The 16,143-nt window shown below is 43.8% G+C and overlaps 1 protein-coding gene across 4 annotated transcripts in view; it reads left to right on the forward strand.

The window, feature by feature from the left end:
- Positions 1 to 16,143, forward strand: part of LOC128705557 (serine-rich adhesin for platelets-like) — a 371,836-nt gene that overhangs the window by 95,957 nt on the left and 259,736 nt on the right. The window contains exon 1 of one of the 4 annotated variants that reach the window (XM_070080286.1): positions 13,780 to 14,424. The exons of the other annotated variants lie outside the window; for them this stretch is intronic. Coding sequence (XP_069936387.1) covers positions 14,363 to 14,424 — 62 coding nt within the window. The 5' untranslated portion in view covers positions 13,780 to 14,362. Of the gene's footprint in view, positions 1 to 13,779; positions 14,425 to 16,143 lie in introns of those variants that run through there. 4 annotated transcript variants of the gene reach the window in all.

Here is a 16,143-nt window from a genome sequence, read left to right on the forward strand (position 1 = left end):
AAGAGCAAAGAAGACCGCACACAGAGTATAGGCTAGGTGATCAAAGACTGCAAATCTCACTCAAGGACAAAGATTTGGGGGGTGAGTATAATACTGAGCATGTCTCCGGAAGCACATTAACCAGATAACTGCTGCGGCATATGAGCGCCTGGCAAACCTGAGAATAGCGTTTCGATACCTCAATAAGGACTCGTTCAAGACTCTGTAGTACGTCAGGCCCATACTGGAGTACGCAGCACCAGTTTGGAACCAACACCTGGTCAAGCACTTCAAGAAATTAAAAGAAAGTGCAAAGGTTTGCAACAACCTGGTTCCAGAGCTAAGGGGAATGTCCTACGAAGAAAGGTTAAGGGAAATCGGTCTGACGACACTGGAGGACAGGAGGGTCAGGGGAAACATGATAACGAAATACAAAATACTGCGTGAAATAGATAAGATGGACAGAGACAGGCTGTTCCAGAGATGGGACATAGAAACGAGGGGTCACAATTGGAAGTTGAAAACTCAGATGAGCCAAAGGGATGTTAGAAAGTATTTCTTCAGCCACAGAATTGTTAGGAAGTGGAATAGTCTGGCAAATGATGTAGAGGAGGCAGGAACCATACATAGTTTTAAGGCAAGGTATGGTAAATTTAGCTCATGGAGCAGGGAGAGGGAGGACCCAGTAGCGGTCAGTTAAGAGGCGGGGCCAGGATCTGAGTCTCGACCCCTGCAGCCACAAATAGGTGAGTACAAATAGTGTGTATGTGTGCGCGCGCGCGCTCGTGTGGGTCTATGACTCACTTAATTTTTTTATTTATTACTCATTACAATTGTGACCAGGTGTGGACGTATCAGTGGCTCATTATTTTCTAATTTGTTCATGACTGTAACTATGTATAGGAGTGAGGATGGTTCATTACCTTTGTAACTTGCCATGATTGTGACCACATCTACCTGAAGTTCATTACCTTTGTAACTAGTTCAGCTATCATAACTTTGGGGTCCAGTTCCTGGACCCATTATGTACCTCTGTAATATTTTGACTACCGCCCACAGGATGGGTATGGGGTGCATAATGAAGATATTAAACTAACTAAAACTTGGAGGTGCCAGACCGAGGTCTGGCAGAGGGTAACTCCACATCACCACCAGCCTTGAAATGCTGCACCCAGTTCCTCACTGAATGCTCACACACCCCTAACATTCTCCACTATTTCTTTCGTCTGTTGCCCAGCTTTGTGAAACCCTATGATTTGAGCTATAGTTTCAGGTGTTAAAGAATTCCTTTTACCCATAATCAAACATGTATAGCCCCAAAACCAAAGGAAATCGCGGACAAAAGATGGGGGCGGATGAGAGACAAGGGTGCAACACTTCCTCTCACCACCTCTCACCACAGCAGCCACGTGAGCACTGAAGAGTGACTGTGGAGCCTGTATGGCAGACCTTTGATTTTCGTCACGGCATTATACCGGGGCGCTCACCCAGCATAACGCCGTGACCAGCACTGTAGACAGGAATGTAAGCCACAGCACCGTGTCTTCCTTTGCTGATGACACCCGAATTTGCATGACAGTGTCCTTCACTGAAGACATTGCAAGACTCCAGGCGGACATCAATCAAATCTTTATATGGGCCGCAGAAAACAATATGAAATTCAGTGATGAGAAATTTTAATTCCTACGATATGGAAAACGTGAGGAAATTAAAACTATATCACAATCGCACAATAGAGTGAAAAAGACATGGGAGTGTTAATATCAGAGGATCTCACTTTCAAAGACCACAACATTGTATCTGGAGTTTACCTGGAGAGAGTTCCGGGGGTAAACGCCCCCGCGGCCCGGTCTGTGACCAGGCCTCCTGGTGGATCAGAGCCTGATCAACCAGGCTGTTACTGCTGGCTGCACGCAAACCAACGTACGAGCCACAGCCCGGCTGGTCAGGAACCGACTTTAGGTGCTTGTCCAGGGCCCGGGTTCGATTCCCGGCGGGTGGAAACATTTCGACACGTTTCCTTACACCTGTTGTCTTGTTCACCTAGCAGCAAATAGGTACCTGGGTGTTGGTCGACTGGTGTGGGTCGCATCCTGGGGGACAAGATTAAGGATCCCAATGGAAATAAGTTAGACAGTCCTCGATGACGCACTGACTTTCTTGGGTTATCCTGGGTGGCTAACCCTCCGGGGTTAAAAATCCGAACGAAATCTTATCTTATCTTATCTTATCTTAGCTTGAAGACTGCCAGGGGTCTGTTGGTAATCCCCCTTATGTATGCTGGGAGGCAGTTGAACAGTCTCGGGCCCCTGACACTTATTGTATGGTCTCTTAACGTGCTAGTGACACCCCTGCTTTTCATTGGGGGGATGTTGCATCGTCTGCCAAGTCTTTTGCTTTTGTAGTGAGTGATTTTCGTGTGCAAGTTCGGTACTAGTCTCTCTAGGATTTTCCAGGTGTATATAATCATGTATCTCTCCCGCCTGCGTTCCAGCGAATACAGGTTTAGGAACCTCAAGCGCTCCCAGTAATTGAGGTGTTTTATCTCCGTTATGCGTGCCGTGAAGGTTCTCTGTACATTTTCTAGGTCAGCAATTTCACCTGCCTTGAAAGGTGCTGTTAGTGTGCAGCAATATTCCAGCCTAGATAGAACAAGTGACCTGAAGAGTGTCATCATGGGCTTGGCATCCCTAGTTTTGAAGGTTCTCATTATCCATCCTGTCATTTTTCTAGCAGATGCGGTTGATACAATGTTATGGTCCTTGAAGGTGAGATCCTCCGACATGATCACTCCCATGTCTTTGACGTTGGTGTTTCGCTCTATTTTGTGGCCAGAATTTGTTTTGTACTCTGATGAAGATTTAATTTCCTCGTGTTTACCATATCTGAGTAATTGAAATTTCTCATCGTTGAACTTCATATTGTTTTCTGCAGCCCACTGAAAGATTTGGTTGATGTCCGCCTGGAGCCTTGCAGTGTCTGCAATGGATGACACTGTCATGCAGATTCGGGTGTCATCTGCAAAGGAAGACATGGTGCTGTGGCTGACATCCTTGTCTATGTCGGATATGAGGATGAGGAACAAGATGGGAGCGAGTACTGTGCCTTGTGGAACAGAGCTTTTCACCGTAGCTGCCTCGGACTTTACTCTGTTGACGACTACTCTCTGTGTTCTGTTAGTGAGGAAATTATAGATCCATCAACCGACTTTTCCTGTTATTCCTTTAGCACGCATTTTGTGCGCTATTATGCCATGGTCACACTTGTCGAAGGCTTTTGCAAAGTCTGTATATATTACATCTGCATTCTTTTTGTCTTCTAGTGCATCTAGGACCTTGTCATAGTGATCCAATAGTTGAGACAGACAGGAGCGACCTGTTCGAAACCCATGTTGCCCTGGGTTGTGTAACTGATGGGTTTCTAGATGGGTGGTGATCTTGTTTCTTAGGACCCTTTCAAAGATTTTTATGATATGGGATGTTAGTGCTATCGGTCTGTAGTTCTTTGCTGTTGCTTTACTGCCCCCTTTGTGGAGTGGGGCTATGTCTCTTGTTTTTAGTAACTGTGGGACGACCCCCGTGTCCATGCTCCCTCTCCATAGGATGGAAAAGGCTCGTGATAGGGGCTTCTTGCAGTTCTTGATGAACACGGAGTTCCATGAGTCTGGCCCTGGGGCAGAGTGCATGGGCATGTCATTTATCGCCTGTTCGAAGTCATTTGGCGTCAGGATAACATCGGATAGGCTTGTGTTAACCAAATTCTGTGGCTCTCTCCTAAAAAATTCATTTTGATCTTCGACTCTCAGTCTGGTTAGCAGCTTGCTAAAAACTGAGTCATACTGGGACTTGAGTAGCTCACTCATTTCCTTGCTGTCATCTGTGTAGGACCCATCTTGTTTAAGTAGGGGCCCAATATTGGACGTTGTTCTCGACTTTGATTTGGCATAGGAGAAGAAATACTTTGGGTTTCTTTCGATCTCATTTATGGCTTTTAGTTCTTCCTGCGATTCCTGACTCCTATAAGATTCCTTTAGCTTAAGTTTGATGCTTGCTATTTCTCTGACCAGTGTCTCCCTACGCATTTCAGATATATTGACCTCTTTTAGCCGCTCTGTTATTCTTTTCCGTCGCCTGTAAAGGGAGCGCCTGTCTCTTTCTATTTTACATCTACTCCTCCTTTTTCTTAGAGGAATAAGCCTTGTGCATACATCGAGTGCCACCAAGTTAATCTGTTCTAGGCATAAGTTGGGGTCTGTGTTGCTTAGTATATCTTCCCAGCTTATATCGGTTTGGACTTGGTTTACTTGGTCCCACTTTATCTTTTTGTTATTGAAATTGAATTTGGTGAATGCTCCCTCGTGACTAATCTCATTATGTCGGTCTGGGGCTCCACGCATACATGTCTGAACCTCAATTATGTTGTGATCTGAGTAAATTGTTTTTGATATGGTGACATTTCTTATCAGATCATCATTGTTAGTGAAGATGAGGTATAGTGTATTCTCCAGTCTAGTAGGCTCTATTATTTGCTGGTTTAAATTGAATTTTGTGCAGAGATTTAAAAGCTCGTGTGAGTGTGAGTTTTCATCAGAGCTACCTCCTGGTGTTATTACTGCAACAATATTATTTGCTATATTCCTCCATTTTAGGTGCCTTAAGTTGAAATCCCCCAGGAGCAAGATGTTGGGTGGAGGAGCTGGAAGATTTTCCAGACAGTGGTCAATTTTTAACAGCTGTTCCTGGAATTGCTGGGATGTTGCATCTGGAGGCTTGTAGACTACCACATTGACTAGGTTTTGGTTCTTGACCTTTACTGCTAAAACTTCCACTACATCATTTGAGGCATTAAGCAGTTCTGTGCAAACAAGTGACTCTGCAATGTACAGGCCAACCTTCCCTTTTGCCTGTTCACTCTGTCACATCTGTATAGGTTGTAACCTGGGATCCATATTTCGTTGTCCAAGTGATCCTTTATGTGGGTCTCAGTGAAAGCTGTGAACATTGCCTTTGCCTCTGCAAGCAGTCCACGGAAGAAAGGTATTTTGTTGTTTGTTGCTGGCTTTAGACCCTGTATATTTGCAAAGAAGAATGTCATCGGACTGGTGGTATTGTTGGTACTGGGGGGGGGGGATTTTTTTTCCGGCATTAGTATCTGTATCTGTTGGTTTGGAGTGGAGGCCATAGACTGTGGTTCCACTCCAGGAATGACTGGATTTGGTGTACGATTTCTGTCATTTCCTGCCAGTTTTTTTTCCTTCCTGGCACTAAAAAACCTCTCCCTCTTGAGTGGCTTTGGCTACCCAGGTTTTCCCATGGCCTGGATGTTTTGTATCTTTTTGTCCCCTTTAGATGGTGTGCCTGGCAATTTAAGTTATAGCACAGTCTTTCCTGTACTGAAGAGGTACACATTTCAGGGTGAAAAAGCTTACAGGAAGGGAGTTTGCATTTTCCTGTTGTCATATGGGCATGGCATTTTCTAGGGTGGTCATAGTTGCACGTCCCGTCTGTTTTTCCAGATTTCCCATGCCTGCAGATACCAAGTGCATAGTATGTGCACAGGCTTGGTTTCCGTTTGCCTTGGGTTTCTGTGACTGTATTCCCTGTTGGTGCATGTTTCCCTGTCTTATTCCTATCCTCCCTAGCACCAACAATGGAGCTCCCACCAGTTGTTTTTGGTAATATATCCTCACTATTGCTAGTGTAGTCCTCTTGTTTGCTATTTCCTGTGGTATTTCTAGTTTGCAATATTGGTTTTATCTTATCTTTGACTACACTTGTTTCCCCACTACGGCTCCTGTCCCCTATGAGGTCATTTATATGTATTCCTTCCTGCTTAAAATTCCCGACTACCTGGACAAAATCTCCAGCTTCACCATTACTGTCTCCCAGGACAGCACCTCCCGCTTCACCATTACTGTCTCCCAGGACAGCACCTCCAGCTTCACCATTACTGCCTCCCAGGACAGCACCTCTAGCTTCACCATTACTGTCTCCCAGGACAGCACCTCCAGCTTCCCCATTACTGTCTCCCAGGACAGCACCTCCAGCTTCACCATTACTGTCTCCCAGGACAGCACTATCAGCCCCACATTTACTGACTACCAGGACATCACCTCCAGCCTTACAGTTTCTGACTACATGGCCAGTATCAAGGGCAGTACCATTCAGCCCAGACTTTTTATGTTCCCATCTGTTGTAGAAAGCTTCCAGGTTGTCTATGAAAGCAGCTTTGATGTTATCCTCTTTTAATACCCTTGTGATTTTACTCCACAGATTTATCTCATTTGGGCATACCCATAAACACTTCCCTGTTTTAATACTGCTTGTAGCTAGTTCTTGGATATCTGCACAAGGGGCGTGACACCAGTTTCCACAAAAATGACAATTTATCCATGTGGAAACCCGTTTGTTCGATTGACTGCAGACTACACAGGGCTTCATAATGATTTGAATGGTTGATTTACTGTAATTCTACTAGCAACCTCTTGAATACTCTATTAATAACCTCCTTAAATGAAGCTCTAGCTATTTGTATTTCTATTTCTAACTCTACTTGTATATTGGACAGCTTACCGTGTACGTTCCTGATTTATATTTATTGTTTGTGTTTGATAAGGGCGCCTACAACCCCATCCGTTTACAGTCTGCTTTATTGTCCAACGAATCCGTTTGAAACCAGTCAAGGGTTCGGACCAGTCAAGGGTTCGGACCAGTCAAGGGTTCGGACCAGTCTGATCTGATCAGTGGGTCACTTATTTAAAACATACTGGTCAGTGATTTGGGCTAACACATGAAGGATCTACTTGAAGTTATCTACCCTAGTAATATGTGATTTGATTGATACAAAAGTATAACTTGCGTGTTGAAGAACCAGTGATTTCTGGCAGCTCCTACAATGACGAACGTTCGAGCCTCAACCCTTGTTTATCAATCGCTGTATCTAGCTTTTCTAGTTTTTTTTTCCGTCTCCACCACAATAAATGCTATATTATCACTATAGTTGACTGGTGGAAATTTTGGAGGAAGGACGCTTTTTCTGTAGTAATAATTGCTTCTCGTTGTGTATATTGCGACCGCTGATAACTACAGGTTATATGAAATTCACAGTATACGTCTGGTATTTCAAGAAAAAAGAAAATAATTAAAGTCACTCCACTTCACTAAGTACCATTATAATACTCATCTGCTAGAAAAATGACAGGATGGATAATGAGAACCTTCAAAACTAGGGATGCCAAGCCCATGATGACACTCTTCAGGTCACTTGTTCTATCTAGGCTGGAATATTGCTGCACACTAACAGCACCTTTCAAGGGAGGTGAAACTTCTGACCTAGAAAATGTACAGAGAACCTTCATGGCAAACGTAAGTGTGATAAAACACCTAAATTACTGGGAACGTTTGAAGTTCCTCGACCTGTACTCCCTGGAATGCATGCGGGAGAGATGCATGATTATATAAACTTGGAAAAACCTAGAGGGATTAGTACCAAATTTGGACACAAAAATCACTCCCTATGAAAGCAAAAGACTCGGCAGACGATGCAACATTCCCCCAATGAAAAGCAGGGGCGCACTAGCATGATAAGAGACAACATAATAAGTGTCAGGGGCCCAAGACTGTTCAGCTTCCTCCCAGCATACATAAGGGGGATTACCAATAGACCCCTGGCTGTCTTCAAGAAGGCACTGGACAGGCACCTTAAGTCAGTACCTGACCAGCCAGGCTGTGGTTCATACGTCGGTTTGCGTGCGGCCAATAGTAACAGCCTGGTTGATCAGGCTGTGAGCCACCATGAGACCTGGTCACAGACCGGGCCGCGGGGACAATGACCCCGGAAACCCTCTCCAGGTATACTCCAGGTATATTAGTTTCCACTCACTGTTTCCCAGCCTCCAAAGACGAGACTCCTATTAGTATCTGCCTGTGTTTATCACTTCTCCCTATCTCTTGGCTTGTTACTTTCCATTGATTGCTAGAACCTAATTGGAATGGTCAACTGAGACATATAAGTGCAGATGAGCTTCTCATTTAGTTTTTCAGTGAAAATTTTATGAAACTAAGCAGGGTCATGATATTAAACATTGTATAATTGAATGCTTGATTAACAGTAACTTCAGACCCGATGAAATAAAATATTTTGATGTGTGTAAATACCATAATCACTCTAGCATGCTTGGCCACCCTTATTAATTGACTTGATGAAGCATTACTTTCATTCTGGATCTGGAACGGACAAATGTAGTAGTAACAGCAGCAGTAGCACACACACAGCAAGAGGCATTCTTGAGCTTCCCCAGAGCTCAGGCTTAATGCCTAAAACTGGAGTGTGGCTCCAGAAGGATCCTGTAGTGCTTGCTGCCTTTGCACCTCCTGACATCGTCTGCTGCTATGCAGCTGCAACACCCTGCGAGCCCAGTGTGGGCAGGGTTTGTGGCAGCACAAGGTGCCTATCTCCGCCCTCCGAGCCCTGTGGGGGCGGGGAATGGGGCTAAGCCTGAGAAGAGCCAGTCCCAGAAGATGAGGAGGTACTTGTACCTCCTCCCATGGCAGACATTGGCCTGAGACACTCCCTCGACAGGGAACCAAGGCTGGGCCACTATCGTAAGGGTTCTTAAATGGAGATATCGTAGGTTGAAAGTAGACACACTTGTAGGATGGTAAATATATTGTCAGACTGAGATGAGAGATGGAGCCCGGTGCCTAGCCTGTTCACGCCTTGTAGGTCTGCCGCCGAGTGAGGACGGGACAGAGGGATCACTGCCCATGTGTATCCCTATGACGTCACACAAAGCCAAAGGCCTACGAGGGATCTCGTGTCTAAAGCACAGGGATGATACTAATATGCTATGCTATATAATACTGGGAATACAGGGATCAGCAACTATGCTGACACCACCACTTGGAAAAGGCCTGGGCCGGGCGATTATACCGGCGAACCTACTACAGTACAGTCATTCTGGAACTTCCTATATAGCATCTCACACGTTTCCGCCTTTGATTAAAAAACTTGTCAGTCTTTATTCTTTGCATTTCCTCTTTTACATTTAATTTGCACGTCACAACTTCAGCAGATTTAGCACTAATTTGCGTTTCTTTACTGTACACTTTGCTAAGTTTCTTCTTTCCTTATAATGATAAGTGAACAAAAATATAACATAGGTCGAGTCATTACAGTTTAGAAAATGTTCCAATCTCAGGGACTTTCATCATGTCAATAGTATGAGAACCAACATACGATCTTATATATACTGTCGCAACAGTAGAAACTGGAAGCAAGAGGATTATATGGGGATGGGTTAAGTAGGTGAGACACAATAGTAATTAGGTCATGTATCATGTTTATTAATTTGGTTCCACTAAACTTAATTTTGTAAATGGTTCGAGATATTAAAAGGTCCTTAATTGTGTTCTTTGGTGTCTAATCTAGATTGCTGCTGCTGCACTGTTTCTGCTGCAGTGTTCCTGCTGTAGTGTTCCTTCTGCAGTGTTTCTGCTTCAGTGGTGCTCCTGCAGTGTTGCTGCTGCAGTGTTGCTGCTGCAGTGTTGCTGCTGCTGTGTTGCTTCACCTCTAAGCAATTTCTAATGTATCTGTTGTCTACTTTATTAACTATTTTTGTGTTCGTCGCATTAAATTACACATGCATTGTTAGTGTTGCGTGTGTGCGTGCAAAGATTAATGTTACGCACCTGGAGTGGTGTGCGTGTGTTAACACAAGGGATGGGACGTTCATGCGCCTGGGCTGGTATGTGTGTGAATTAATGCAAGAGATGGTCTGTTCATGTACCTGGTACTCACCTATTTGTGGTTGCAGGGGTCGAGTCTTAGCTCCTGGCTCCGCCTCTTCACCGGTTGCTACTGGGTCCTCTCTCTCCCTGCTCCATGAGCTTTATCAAACCTCGTCTTAAAACTGTGTATGGTTCCTGCCTCCACTGCATCACTTTCTAGGCTATTCCATTGCCTGACAATTCTATGACTGAAGAAATACTTCCTAATATCTCTCTGACTCATCTGTGTCTTCAACTTCCAATTGTGACCTCTTGTTTCTGTGTCCCCTCCCTGGAACATCCTGTCTTTGTCCACCTTGTCTATTCCGCGCAGTATTTTATATGTCGTTATCATGTCTCCCCTGACCCTCCTGTCCTCTAGTGTCGTCAGGCGGATTTCCCTTAACCTTTCTTCATAAGACATTCCCCTTAGCTCTGGAACTAACCTTGTCGCAAACCTTTGCACTTTCTGTAGTTTCTTGACGTGCTTTATCAAGTGCGGGTTCCAAACAGGTGCTGCATACTCCAGTATGGCCCTGACGTACACGGTGTACAGTGTCTTGAACGATTCCTTATTAAGGTATCGGAACGCTGTTCTCAGGTTTGCCAGGCGCCCATATGCTGCAGCAGTTACCTGGTTGATGTGTGCTACCGGAGACATGCTCGGTGTTATACTCACTCCAAGATCTTTCTCCTTGAGCGAGGTTTGCAGTCTTTGGCCACCTAGCTGTCTGCGGTCTTCTGTGCCCTTCCCCTATCTTCATGACTTTGCATTTGGCCGGATTAAATTCGAGAAGCCAGTTGCTGGACCAGGTGTCCAGTCTGTCCAGGTCTCTTTGAAGTCCTGCCCGGTCCTCATCTGATTTAATTCTTCTCATTAACTTCACATCGTCTGCGAACAGGGACACTTCTGAGTCTAACCCTTCCATCATGTCGTTCACATGTACCAAAAATAGCACTGGTCCTAGGACCGACCCCTGTGGGACCCCGCTCGTCACAGGTGCCCACTGTGATACATCATTACGTACCATGACTCGTTGCCTCCCTGTCAGGTATTCTCTGATCCATTGCAGTGCCCTTCCTGTTATATGAGCCTGATCCTTTAGCTTCTGCACTAATCTCTTGTGGTGTGTGTTTGTTTGTGTGTGTGTGTGTGTACCTTCAGATGTACGTTTTATACGGTAATTCTGAAATAAAGATTTGTATTTGTTATTGTATAATGCACGATGGTATAAGCTCAAGCACCTGGGGTGGTGGTGTGTGTATATATGGGTGGGATGCTAGGTTCAAACACCTGGGGTGGTGACGTGTGTATATATGGGTGGGATGCTAGGTTCAAACACCTGGGGTGGTGGTGTGTGTATATATGGGTGGGATGCTAGGTTCAAACACCTGGGGTGCTGACGTGTGTATATATGGGAGGGATGGTACAGACACCTGAGGTGATGTGTATATGTGTGTACAATATATTGTTTTTATGTCTTTGAGCTACACAAGGAGTGTACTGTACCTGGCCACTACACACCACTTTCCTGTACACTTACTAACTGATGTGACACATTATGTTTAGATCATAAAGACAACATCATTACTGGATAGTATAGGCATCTTTACAGAGAAAATACTTAAAAGTTTGCCCGTCACTCAGTCGCTCATTAACCTTTCAAGAGAGGTAGTTGTCTTGATGATTGTGAGGAACTCTTGACCAAAGAATTGGATCCGCCTTTTCGTCCCATTACCTCAGCCGCTTTATGACCCTTACGGGTTTAGCGCTTTCCCATGAATGGAATAATGTCGCGTAGTGACTCTAGATAGTCAATCACTGAAGTCCAACTTGGAGACAAACTGTTGCTTTACTTGTCATTAAGCGATGAACTGTCGCCTCCCGCACCACCTTGTTTTTTTAAAATCCTTATGTTGATGTCCTGTGACGTTTTCCTTGCATACAATTTGTAGCCTTGGTTATTGGTTATGCCTTAACAGCTTCAAATATCTCACAAGTGGGCAGTGTTACCGTGTGTGGAACCATGTTCACCAGGTCCAGATGTCATAACAGGAAGGATTAGAAAAATGGACATTTGGATTAGGTCAGGGACTGGCGGCCAACTTGTTGCTGTACGATAGAAAAAGATGGCTGGAATATTCCTGGGTTAAAAGCGGTGGAAAAAAAAAAGATACGTGTAGCAGGAGGCTTTCGATTATTAAAATGTTTCACCTACATGGTAAGATTTCCTGAAGGTTCACCTACAGGACCTTTTGCTATCCGTATTTTTTAACGTAAAAAAAATATTTTTGTGTGTTAATTAACCCAGGAAAACCAAATGGTATGATTTACTTTTATTGGTGATCCTTCTGTAGCATGCAGTCCACAACAGCCGAACAATCCTACTTGTTAACTTAATGATGGTTGAACAAAGACAGCAGGTGTTACGATTTGCTTACAGCCGGGGTCCTTTCAGTTGCAGTCTACCACTGAGATGCAAGGTTGTCATATCAGTGAGAGTAATAAGGGGCAGGTGTTTGAGAAATATGGGCATTGTGGATGACAGCAGGGGTCTGGAGCCAACTGTCACTTGATGATACTGGTTCTTGTTCTAATCTCGTAAAATGTAATACATCACAATATGGTGCATCTAATTATGGTAATAAAACAAATTGATGGTAAATACTAGAGGAAGTGAGGTTTCACCCTCTGCTTCTGACCAGACTGTGGGGAAGCCCCAGAGGAAGTGAGGCGTTAACTTCTATGATTCTTCACTAATCATGTAAACAAAGACCACAAGTGACAACACATAATTCACTGTCTTCCCTATCCAATATTTGATTCTTAGTGACGTCCATTTTTTAAATCTTTCAATTCCAGACTTAGTCTTAATCTGGCAGTATTATTATATATAGACTTACAACCGAATTCCCCGAAAACCTGTAACCTGCAACCTGGCTTGGTCGATAACGTTCTCAGCTCACACACTGAAGGTACAGGGATCGATCCCGACACTGGTGAACGTTAGGCACGTTTCCTTACACTTGCTGTCCTCTTCATTTAACAATAAGTAGGAACCTGGGTGTTAGCCGACTGTTATGGGTTGCATCCTGAGGCCAAGATTAACCTAAGTTGCCCAAAATAGCCTCTATGTAGAATGCCAAAGATGTCAGCTAGTAAATAAATCACGGAATGGGTAAGCTCTAAAATTCACAGGCCAGTGGGTTAACTACTCTGCCAGCTGGCTCTAATAGGATTCGTCCAACTATGTATATTTCTAGACACCATAGGGAGGTTAGCAGGGGACATACTCTGACCACAAATGAAGGTTTTTACAGATTAATCCCACACCAGCGTGGCTGTGGCGAACTCGAGCCCAAGTCCTCTCAAAGCCGCTAGGTCTGTATCAGTTTAATCATATACTTGTAGAACTAAAGATGATTATGACTATGACTAACCACTATATGCAAACAAACGTTTGTGCAAACGTGGTCTCACGGAGTGTTAGGGAGCTTGACTCACTTCCATTGTCAGTGTAGTGGTGGTGCAGGAACATGGCAGTGAGCAAAGTACCACTATCTCACTGCCTGTCATACACATAAAACACGAATTATTAATTCAGAACTTTATCACCAGATTTAACATCCTGAGGCTACGTGGTATGGTGTTTTAGACAGCCTGGACCCGATGCAAAGATTCTATCATTATCTTTTAAACTGATTTTATCTTTCGTCGTGAAACTTGATAAATGTACAGATTATGTAGTACTTGAATACCTGATGCAAGACAATATTCACTCTTGAAATACTTTATACATATGGCGAGTTTTATTTATCTTATTTATCTTAAGTTTTGATATTAATGCAGGTTTCTCCACGCTAAATTTATGCCGTAAATATAATACCGTTGTCAGAAAGTTCCGTTATGAGCATTTTTACGCAGTTTATTATATTTTGTTAGCTCTATCACCTTGCTGTTGGAAATGTAAGAAGGTGGATTGATTGATAATAAGTATTCAAGTACATATATCTGGGTTCAGCCGATGTTGGGGAGAATAAGAGCCTTGTGTTGTGATGGTAGTGTTGTGTAGCGCAGGACGCAGCTGCAGCCAGCCAGCAGACGACGCCAGTCTCTGCACACACACTAGTCGGTGCGGATGTTGCCGCATCTAATATTTTTCCAGAGTAATACTATATCGACAGAGTAATACTATATCGACTTAAATGCACTTAATATGGAATAATTAATTTAATATTGAGTTAAAAACGCAGTGATCCATGTGAACAGTTAAATCTGTGCGCAAAGCAGACTGTTGAAGTGATATTGTTAGGAATTGCCTTAGGGAATTCTTTCTCCAGTAATTTTAACTGAAAAATTCTCACTATAAATTAATTTTGTACAATACTGAAAGGCGATGATGAGTGCAGTTCATGGCTAATACACAGTGTTAATGAAAGACCCAAAGCTTGGAAAATAATTATAAATCTGAAAAGTATAGCTGCTATAGGTGTCCCTATATAGTACATTAACCATTTTGAGAGGAAGCTTGGCAGCAGAAGTGTGAGATACAGTACACTACTACAGCGGCTGTGATGGTCATTGATGCTATGGACGTGTTGGAGGAGGGACAGTGATGAGGGAGAAGATAGAGAGAGAGGTGAGGAGGAGAGAGAAGGATGCTGTCCAGGTGACAACGTAAGTGGTTGATAAGGCGCTGTAATATTTATATTACTGTTGTCCAGAGGGCTGAGGAAGGGTTGTTGAGGTGGTTCGGACATGTGGAGAGAATGGAGCGAAACAGAATAACTTCAAGAGTGTATCAGTCTGTAGTGGAAGGAAAGCGGGGTAGGGGTCGGCCTAGGAAAGGTTGGAGGGAGGGGGTAAAGGAGGTTTTGTGTGCGAGGGGCTTGGACTTCCAGCAGGCATGCGTGAGCGTGTTTGATAGGAGTGAATGGAGACAAATGGTTTTTAATACTTGACGTGCTGTTGGAGTGTGAGCAAAGTAACATTTATGAAGGGGTTCAGGGAAACCGGCAGGCCGGACTTGAGTCCTGGAGATGGGAAGTACAGTGCCTGCACTCTGAAGGAGGGGTGTTAATGTTGCAGTTTAAAAACTGTAGTGTAAAGCACCCTACTGGCAAGACAGTGATGGAGTGAATGATGGTGAAAGTTTTTCTTTTTCGGGCCACCCTGCCTTGGTGGGAATCGGCCAGTGTGATAATAAAAAAAAATAATATACAGTATATAGCAACTGTTACCAAAAAAAAAAAAATATGTATACGTATTAGCTTTTAATACAAATCCAGCAGCTAGATAAAACAGATATATATATTTTGTAGTAATATTTGTTGTGGTTACAAAATTTTGTAGTACTGTATTTTGTATGTTAACTGAGGAAAACATTAAGTGTGATGTACACTTGTGATGGCTTGTGATACTGGACCTTCGTATCTCAGAGATAAAAGTCGAGTCTTCACAAGACTTGCTGGATAAGAGAAAGTACGCACATATTTACAGTAATGTTTGTGGCTTGACTGTTGCCGCTTTTGATGCCCCCAGAAATGCCAGGCTAATATTTGTTGATAAAATTACTGTATATATAAGCGCGGCCTTAGTTCATAACCGAGAAACCAGAGTTCGATTCCTGGTCAAGTGGAAACATTGAGCATGTTTCCTTACACCTATTGACTGGGCTGCGGGGGCACTGACCCTCGGAATACCCGTATTCCGAGGGTCAGCGCCCTCGCTGCCCAGTCCGTCACAAGGCCTCGTGGTGGATCAGGGCCTGATCAAGCAGGCTGTTACTGCTTGCCGCACACAGGCCAGCAGTCGGGAACTGACTTCAGGTGTCTGTCCAGTTCCTCATGAGAGAGGAACTGGTTGGCGTCACCACGCAACCTTACTCTGAGAAAACTTCCTCTCATTCCACCTCTTGCAACATTGCATAGCTCCCGATGATGTACGGAGACGTGTGAAAGATCTTGAGCTAAAGATTTCCATCCCCCGTGCCTTATGGTTTTAGAGTGGGTAGGGGATGTGTAGATCAAGTGTTTACATTGAAGCATATATGTGAACAGTATTTAGATAAAGGTAGGGAAGTTTTTATTGCATTTATGGATTTAGAAAAGGCATATGAAGGAGTGGATAGGGGAGCAATGTGGCAGATGTTGCAAGTATATGGAATAGGTGGTAAGTTACTAAATGCTGTAAAGAGTTTTTATGAGGATAGTGAGGCTCAGGTTAGGGTGTGTAGAAGAGAGGGAGACTACTTCCCGGTAAAAGTAGGTCTTAGACAGGGATGTGTAATGTCACCATGGTTGTTTAATGCATTTATAGATGGGGTTGTAAAAGAAGTAAATGTTAGGGTGTTCAGGAGAGGGGTGGGATTAAATTATGGGGAATCAAATACAAAAT

The sequence above is a fragment of the Cherax quadricarinatus genome, chromosome 6 (assembly GCF_038502225.1).
Source record: "Cherax quadricarinatus isolate ZL_2023a chromosome 6, ASM3850222v1, whole genome shotgun sequence".
Classification (NCBI taxonomy): Eukaryota; Metazoa; Arthropoda; class Malacostraca; order Decapoda; family Parastacidae; genus Cherax; species Cherax quadricarinatus.